Source organism: Apteryx rowi, unplaced genomic scaffold (assembly GCF_003343035.1).
Source record: "Apteryx rowi isolate R43461 unplaced genomic scaffold, aptRow1 scaffold_47, whole genome shotgun sequence".
NCBI lineage: Eukaryota > Metazoa > Chordata > Aves > Apterygiformes > Apterygidae > Apteryx > Apteryx rowi.
Window position 1 is genome coordinate 1,358,746 of NW_020450727.1, and position 8,591 is coordinate 1,367,336.

At 65.5% G+C, this 8,591-nt stretch overlaps 2 protein-coding genes across 6 annotated transcripts in view; one reads left to right on the top strand and one right to left on the bottom strand.

Annotated features, from left to right (window-relative positions):
* LOC112971993 (gap junction gamma-1 protein-like) overlaps positions 1-5,459 on the top strand; it is a 14,123-nt gene extending 8,664 nt beyond the window's left edge. The window contains exons 1-3 of one of the 5 annotated variants that reach the window (XM_026077962.1): positions 1,103-1,253; positions 2,642-3,846; positions 4,075-5,459. In XM_026077962.1, coding sequence (XP_025933747.1) covers positions 2,667-3,846; positions 4,075-4,082 — 1,188 coding nt within the window. In that variant the 5' untranslated portion in view covers positions 1,103-1,253; positions 2,642-2,666 and the 3' untranslated portion in view covers positions 4,083-5,459. The other 4 variants (XM_026077965.1, XM_026077964.1, XM_026077963.1 and 1 more) reach the window with 4 other exon arrangements.
* Positions 5,460-7,661: 2,202 nt separating this feature from the next.
* The window catches only part of INHA (inhibin subunit alpha), a 2,531-nt gene continuing 1,601 nt past the window's right edge, over positions 7,662-8,591 (bottom strand). The window contains exon 2 of the mRNA XM_026077966.1: positions 7,662-8,395. Within this exon, the coding sequence (XP_025933751.1) occupies positions 7,662-8,395 (734 nt within the window). The remainder of the gene's footprint in view (positions 8,396-8,591) is intronic.

The window sequence follows — 8,591 nt, forward strand, 5'->3', positions numbered from 1 at the left end:
GGGCGGGGGTCGGTGGGGCGCGGGTGGCTGGCCGCGGCGGGGAGTAGCGGGCCCCGGGAAGGTGCTGGGCGGTGGGGCTGCGGGCCCCGGAAAAGCTGGGTCGGTGGGGCCGGGGCTGGTGGGGCTGGGATTGATGGGTCGGGGGCCCCCAGGCAGGCAGGCAGGCAGGCAGGGGCAGTGGGGCTGAGTTTGATGGGGCGGGTGCCTGGGAAGGCAGAGGCTGGTGGTGCTGGGGCTGGTGGGTCAAGGGCTGGGAAGCTGGGGGCCTGGTGAGGAGCTCTGGTAGGGCAGGCCAGGGTTGGTGGGGCTGGGGGCCCCAGGCAGGCCAGGAAAGGGAGATCTGGGGCCGGTGGGGCTGGGGATGTAGGTGTAGGGCCCAGTCGGGGCATGTGGTGCTGGTCCTGACTCACAGTGTGGCCAGGAGCCAGCGGGTGGCTCGGCCCCATCCGCCGAGAGCTGGGCCCCTGTTAGCTGACCCCGGGGGGGCCCTGCCCTGGGCAGGGGGAAAGGGGACTGTGCCCACACCGGGGTGGAGCACGGTGCTCCTGACCCGCAGCCGGTCCACGTGTCACCCCTCCTTGGCTGATGCGCCAGGGCCTGTTGGTGCGTGCTTGCCAGCTCCGGGGGCTGCCCCGGCCCCCCAGTCCCTCATCCCCCTGGTCTCATCTGCTGCTCCATCCTTGTGCCCTGGGACCAGGGCGTTGTGCTGCTGCCAGGCAAGGACTGAATGTAGACACAAAGCGCCCTGGTTTTAGTGGAGGCCTGGGAGGGAGAGCCTGGCACCAGGGATGGGGCAGAACGTGCCCCGGGGCTGAGGCAGCCAGGTGTTAAAAGGAGCTTGACAAGAAAAGAGGCTGGTGGCCCTGAGGGCTGGGTTTGGTGCCCTGGTGCCCAGGGCCAGCAGAGACCTGGTGCTGGCCTGCGCAGCGTGTTGTCCCCCCGGCCACCTCCTGCTGCTCAGCAGGCTCTGTGCCGAGCGCCAGGTCCTCGGTAGAAGCTGCGTCCCATGTGGACGCTTGTGCTAGGAGGAGCTTTTCTGTTTAGGTGAGGTTTGCTGGGAAGGCAGATTGAGCTAAGCCAAAAAGATCCTCTTGCTCTGGAACGAGGCTTCGTCAGAGGAGCTGGAGCAGAACAACAGCAGCATAAGTGCGGTGGGAGAAATCGCCCGCAGAGACGTGCCCTGGCTGGAGGTGTGGGGACAGGGCTGGCCCGAGGATAGGCGAGGCCAGGAGGAGGCCTGAGGCTCCGTGGTGGTACGTGGCACATCCTCTCTGCCGCTCCCTGTGCCCGGCTCTGCCCTCTCCCTCTGGGCAGCCCTGCCACCTGCTCCCCTTGCATCAGCTCACACGTAAGCTGCTGAAACCGGGGGTGGCGATGGGGTGTCTCCTCTTGCGTCTTCTCCTCTATTTAGCCAGAAGCTGTAGTGCTTTGCTTGTAATTTCCTCCCAGACCTCTGGTGTCAGCTGCTTCTCTTGTACTTTGTGCAATTCCGTTGCCCCTCGCCATCGGTCTCTGTTCCTCACGCTGTGCTTCCTCTGTAAGTTTGGCTGATGCCGAATGCGGGTTTGCTGTAGGGTCGTGGTGTGATCTGAGCCTGGGAGCCTCTCTGAGACYGGCCAACCAAAGGGCCACCTGTCTGGAGCCAGGCTGAGGCTTGGAGGCAGGAGATGCGAGGAAGAGGTGCAACTAGTGCCTGCTGTAGCAGCAGGACATGTGAGGAGTGGACTCGGGGGGCTCATTAGTGATTTGGAGGGATGGAGGTCAGCTGGAGGCTGCGTGTGTGTGTGTGGGGGGGCACAGCACGGAGGTTTGGTGCGTCTGGTCTCAGGGGGCAGCAGGCTCGGGGGAACAGAGGGGCTGGGTGCTGTGCTGGGCAAGAGGGGCGGTAGATGCCGCGAGGCACTGGCCAGGTCCACCCTGGGTTGCCCGGTTCAAGGGACCTGTGCTCCCCTGGGAGAGCAGAAACCATGCCCCATGGCAGGACGCGGGGCCTGGCGCAGAGCGCGGCGCTGGTCGGGGAGCTGCCCAGGACCAGGTGGCAGGTGGGTGCTGCAGCACCCTGGCTCCACTGGGGAGGAAGAGGAAGAGGAGGCTGTCCCCTCGCCCTCCCTGGCTGGCTCCGCTGGAGGCCAGAGGGCTTCCTTGTTTACCCAGGCTGTGGCTGACTCTTCCCCCAGATCTGTCCCACACGAGATGGGACGGGAGGTAACTGGCCCAGCCTTTTCCCTACTGCCCTGTCCCTGCTGCCTCGGCCCCTCCGCCCACCTGGCTGGCGGCGGCCGCGGGGCTGGAACAGGGTGTGAAAGGGAAGAGCGCGGAGGAGGTGCTTGGCATGGGGCAGCCAGCAAGCCGGATCTTGTGGGGAGCAGGGAGAGGGGCCAGCTTGGGGCCCCGGCTTCTAGGCTCTCTGTTTCTGCCTGGAGCTGAGATACTTCTGGCTTCCCTGGAGCTGCTGTGGTTTTGGGGAGAAGGATCCCAACTTGGGGATGTGTTTGTGGGCCTGGTGAGTAAAGGCAGAGTTGCGGGTGCTGGGAGAAGGAGAGATGGAGGTGCAGGTCTGGGGTGGAGGCTGGTGGTTTTGGGGGCCAGGCACGGTGTATTTGGTTTTGCTCTGTGGCTTATTGCCTGCCCTTCCCCACAGGGTTTGAGCCAACTGCTTGGCCAGGATGAGCTGGAGTTTCCTGACACGGCTCCTGGAGGAGATCAACAACCACTCAACCTTCGTGGGCAAGATCTGGCTCACTGTCCTCATCATCTTCCGGATCGTGCTGACGGCCGTTGGGGGGGAGTCCATCTACTACGATGAGCAGAGCAAGTTCGTGTGCAACACGCAGCAGCCCGGCTGTGAGAATGTGTGCTATGACGCCTTCGCCCCGCTCTCCCATGTCCGCTTCTGGATCTTCCAGATCATCATGGTGGCCACGCCGTCAGTGCTGTACCTGGGCTTCGCCATGCACCGCATCGCCCGGATGCCGGAGAATGTGCGGCGCCGAGCTCCAGGGGGCCGGCGGGCACGCATGCCAGTCGTGCGCCGGGGAGCTGGGCGGGACTACGAGGAGGCGGAGGACGATAATGAAGAAGACCCCATGATCTTTGAGGAGATCGAGGTGGAGAAGGAGAAAAGCACAGAGGGTGGGGAAAAACACGATGGCCGGCGCCGCATCAAGCAGGACGGGCTGATGCGTGCCTACGTGCTGCACTTGCTGTGCCGCTCGCTGCTGGAGATGGCCTTCCTCTTCGGGCAGTACATGCTGTACCGCTTCGAGGTGAGCCCCTCCTACGTGTGCAGCCGCAGCCCCTGTCCGCACACCGTCGACTGCTTTGTCTCCCGCCCCACTGAGAAGACAATTTTCCTGCTCATCATGTACGCGGTCAGCGGGCTCTGCCTCTTCCTCAACCTCTGTGAGCTCGTGCACCTCGGCATAGGCCGCATCCGGGACGTGCTGAGCCATCCGGATGATCCCCCGCACCTTGATGACACCAGCCCCGGGCTGCAGTATGCCAAGAAAGCTCCCAGCGCGCCCCCCACCTACCACTCTCTGAAGAAGGAGCCCCTGAAAGCCCCGCTGCCCAACGGCAAGCTGGACTACAGGGAGAACTTGGCCAACTCAGCGACGGAGCGCTTCGCCCTGGCTGGCGCTCCCCCGGAACACGAGCTGGACAGGCTGCGCAAGCACCTCCGCATGGCCCAGGAGCACCTGGAGATGGCCTTCCACCTCAACCCGCCGCTGGAGACTGCCAGCCCGTCCCGCAGCAGCAGCCCGGAGGCCAACGGCATCGCCGCTGAGCAGAACCGCCTCAACTTTGCCCACGAGAAGGGGGGGGCCGTCTGCGAGAAAGCCACGGGTGAGCTGGGGATGCGGTGGGGAGGGGACGCTGGCTGAGTCGGTCCTGGCATTCCTGAGTTGCTCCAAGGAGCCGGGCTTCACCTCGCTGCGGGGCAGGGGAGGTCGAGCAGGTCTCCCCTGTCCTGGGCAGCTGGGCTCTGCACGGCTCCTTGGGCAGGCGGGGCGGAGGGCTGCCTGGGGAGGTGGCTTTGGGGATGGGCATTAACGTGTGTTCTGCTCCCTGCAGGGCTGTGAGTGCTGCGTGGCGCCTCGGGGACTGTGGAGATGTCACCCGGAGTGGCTGCTCCTGCGATCACTGGAAAGGCAGCCTGCCAGGAGAGAGCGGGGCTGAGGATGGAGGTTTCTCTCCCGCGGGGCTGGCTGGGGGCGTCCCTCAGGGACGACAGGGATGGGGAAGGGGTCATGGGGAACATTCCTTCACTGTTCTTAATTTTTTAAAAAAGGGAATATCTTATTTTTGTACATTTTTATAAACTCGTCAGCGTGTACCCTGGCATTTCTATACTCTGCTCCTAATTCCTGCTCTAGGCCTGCACCTTCCCTTTCTGTCTCCCCTTTTACCCCCTCTTCCTTCTTCACCGAGTTCCAGCAGCAGCTTCCACTTGCGTCTTCCCATGCCCTGCTGTGCTTGCCCTCACCCGCCAGCTGTGCTGGCCTGGAGGGTGCTTTGCACACGCAGGTCACGGCGGAGATGCTGATATTGCCAGCGCTTTCCCCATGGCGTGGGGCAGCTGCCCTGGAGCTGTGGTTGTGCAGGGTCCGGCTGGCTGGGCCAAACCCACAGACCAGGGCTGTGCTTGCATTAAGGTTGAAGTGGGGGGTGACAGCGTGACCTCCTTCCGGACAGGGGGGATAGGTCCCGGTGGCACGGCTGCTAGCAGGGGCCGGTCTTATGGGGAAGGAGGGCACAGGCTGCCATGCAGGGTCCCTCTTTGCCTCCTGGGGGGACTCTGCAGAGGGATCCTTGGCTTCCCCCTCTCCATGTGTTTCTTTTTTAGGGTGCAAAGGGGTTGCATGGGTGTGGGTAGGGGCGATGGCCTGGGACTGCGTCACCCCAGGGGCAGGAGGGGCTGGAAGCTGCTTTCTTTAGGGAAGGGATTTGCACCCTGCTGGACAGGACACCCCAAGCAGGAGCTGTGCGTGACGGGGGCTGCGCTGGGCCAGCCACCAGCCCCCCAGGGCTGCGGGCAGGCGGCTGCTCTCGCGGGGGGCTGCCGGGGCAGTGCTACGGGGCGCCTCCACCTCGCACGTCGGTACGAGCCGCTGGGGCCGTCCTGCATGGAAATGTGTGCGCAAAGGGTAGGGGCAGTCCTTCCTGTCTCCCCCGCTTCCCCTGCCAGCAGCGTCGCTCGCCGCAGAGGCGGCCGCTATTTGGACCAAAGCCGATTCCCACTGCTTCGGCCGCCGGCCCCCTGCGCGGGGCTGTGCGGTGGGCGCGAGGCAGGACCGCGGTCCCGCTGCGGGAGGGCGCAGCGCCCCGAGCCTGGGGCCAGCAGGGAGCCAGTGGGGCATTTCTGATCATCTCAGCCGGGGTCACGCAGTGATTTTGTAGCTTTGTTTTGTACTCAAATGATTGTGACTTTTTTTTTTTTAATATTTTCAGTAAAGCCTGGAGACGTTTTGTACTGAACTTCTGTATCCGGCCCTTTGGGAGGAAGGGGTGGGAAGGGAATCCTGCGCAGATGGGCTTGGAGTATGCGAGGGCGGGTGCCGTGGCCCAGAAGCAGCACGGGCTGCGTGCGTGGGGCCGGGCAGGGGCCCTGCGGCCCCGGGTTCGGTGTTCCTCGGAACGTCCCATTTTGGCCTGGGATGACTCAGTCGTTCCTGCTGCGTGGAGGCGGCTTCTGCTGGGCAGCCCCCGGCGGGTCGGCCGAGCCGTGGCCGCCTTCCCTTGGGGTCAGGGGGCCGGAAAGCTCAAGCTGCATTCCTTCGCATCCCGATCCCGGCTCCCGGGGCCCTGCGAGGGGGGCTCCCCGCTCCTCCGGATCCGGCAGTCCCCGCCGCTGCCGGGAGGGGAAGGGACGCTGCACTGCTCTCCTGTCCTGGAGCTGGATTGAATCCAGTGTTGCCTTGCACCACGTGGGGCCCTGTTTTTGGACCGGGCTGGGCTGAGCGCGGAGGGCTCCCAGGCTGTCATCACAGGCTCTGCGGAGGTGCCGCAGGCGCAGGAGGGAGCGAGCGGCTTCAGGGGAGGAAAGCGTGGGAGCAGCAGCCGTAGGAGCCCTGGGGCAGGGCGGACGTGCTCCCGGCTCCTGGGGCACTGCCGCCTGCGCACCCAGCTCCGGAGAGGACCGAGCATGCCGGCCACGGGGGGAAGCATGGCGAGGGAGAGGGGTGCAGAGCCGGCCTCCGTGGGGAGCAGGGGGGACGTGGGCAGCTTGCCCTCTCCCTGTTTCTGGCTCTGCGCGGCCGCTGCTTGCAAGCTGGCTCTGGTCAGCTCGGGCTGGTGGGAGGCCAAGTGCACGCAGCTGGGCTGCGCGTTTCTGAAGGGCTGGGGGGCTCTGCGCGAGCAGCCCAAGGCTGCTGCACCCTGCGGCATTGCCGAGGGCGGATGGTCCGTTGGGACTCCGGGTCAGAGCCAGGCCCGTGTCCGGCCGGACCGTGCTCTGCTGCTGCCAGCCGAACACCCGTCACTCGCCATTAAGGCAGTGCTGGCCAGTCCCTCCCTCCTCTGGCCAAAAGCCTCCGGGAGTTTGTATCCTGCTGTGTAACCACTCACTGCCCATGTGGCTGCCTCTGATTGAAGCTGGCATTCTGAGCTTTTGCTTTTTGTAAAGAAAACAGGTTTATTTCACTCATCCTGTTAATCTTTCAAACAGGTTCTGCCACTCAAAGAGCGCTTGCTTGCAGCGCCACGTGTACCACCAGCCCTGTGACTGTGCAAGATCCCAGCTCTGCCTGCCCCGGCACACGCTGTCCCGTGTCCCTGGCCCCGTGTCTGCCTGCCTCTTGCCAGGAGCATGGGGGGCGGTTTCCATCTCCAAAACCTGTAGGGACCAAGCAGCCTTGGGCTAGCAGGCTGCTGATGGGAGCGACCCAGCAGCTCTCCAGACCTGGGTGCCCAGCCAGGACCTGCAGTGAGCCAGGACTCAACTTTATGGGATTTCTTGGGTGGCGCCCGCTCCTCCTCGAGGCCCTGGGACCAGGCTCGGGAGGGCTTCGCTGCCAGGTCCCCCCCAGCAGTGAGCTGCCACGTGGTGCTGCAGGTGCCACCGCAAACCGTGCCCCAGGCGCCCTGATACCTTCTGGCTGCTTTGCACCGAGCAGCTGGAGTGGGACCTGCTTGCGCATTCCCAGTCTTATTTGGGGGGACAAAGTGCAGGGGCAGGAGTGGATGGGAAGAAACACGGGATGAGCTGGTCGGAGATGCAAACCCACCTTTGGCTGGGGGTATGTATCTGCCAGCTCCTCTGCAGAAGGCTGTGCCTGTCCCTGATCCCCTGCGCCCCGGCCCGCACGGTGCAGGGAAGGGCCCTGGCATGCGTTTGGCAGGGTAAATGCCCCCCCCGGCGGGAGCGCTGAAACGCTGGGTCGCATGGGGTGTCGCGGGGCAGGGCGCTCTGGGTCCCTGACTCATCTCTGTCCCGGAGCAGGGGATGGCACTGCAGTGTAAGGCAGGGCTCCCTTGTGCAAGTGACTCCTCCATCGCCCTGGACGGGATCATCGTCTGCCCAGGAGTTTGGGGCAGGGCGAGGGAAGGCCTGGGCCGCGGTGGGGGTGGTCCGGGGCAGGGTTGTGGGGTGCCGTGGGGCAGGCTGTGGCTGGGACGCGCCGGGGCAGGAGGGAGCCCTGGGCATGGGGCTGAGCGGGGTGCTATACGCAGGTGCAGTCTTGGGCCAGGATGTTGGGCACGGTCTCGTACTTGAAGGAGTAGCCGCCATCAGAGGTGGTGCGGACGCGCAGCGAGCGCATGGTGCCGGGCAGGGCGGCGCAGCAGAGCTGGACCCCCAGCCGGTGGCTCAGGCCGTGGCCTTCGGAGCAGCTGCCGTGGCAATAGTGGAAAACGAAGCTGCTGGGGTGCACGATCCAGTTGTCCCAGCCCAGCTCCTCAAAGGAGATGTTGAGGGAGGCCCGGCGGCAATTGGTGTGGGCGGCCATGTCCTCCGACGGGCGCTGCAGCAGGCCAAGGGCGGCCGGGGACCAGGGCACGGCGGAGCGGCGAGCCCGCTCGCTGCCCTTGGCCTGGGTGGTGGCCACCAGGAAGGGCATCTTCTCCCCGTTGGCCAGGCAGGGGCAGCTGGGGCAGCGCACCAGCAGCACGAAGAGCGGCTGCAAGATGTGGGGCAGCAAGGCGGGGGCAAATTGAAACACCGTCCAGTGGTCGGGCATCTGCACCGCCGTGGCCACCACGGGCACGCGGCCCTGCGGCGACAGGGTCAGCACGTCCAGGGCCGAGTGGTTGCGGGCGGCCGCGGGGCCGGTGTAAAACCAGAGCTGGGCCGATGTCACGGCGCGGCCGAGGGTGTGGGGTGACGGCTGGAAGAGGTAGGTGAAAATCCCTTCTTCCTCCAGCAGCTTGTCCGGCTGCGCGGGCTCGCAGGGCACGTCTGCAAGGAGAAAAAGGCGCCTGCAGCAGCTCGGGGCGCTGGGGCAGGTGCCCACGCCAGGGCGGGCGGCCAAGCGGCCTCGGCAGTGCTGCGCCCTGACCGCGTGCACAGACCGCAGGGACGGGGAAGGAGGCACCCGAGGGTGGCCCGAAGCCGGGCGGGAGGCGGCGGTGGCGCGGGGGGGGTCACGGGGGGC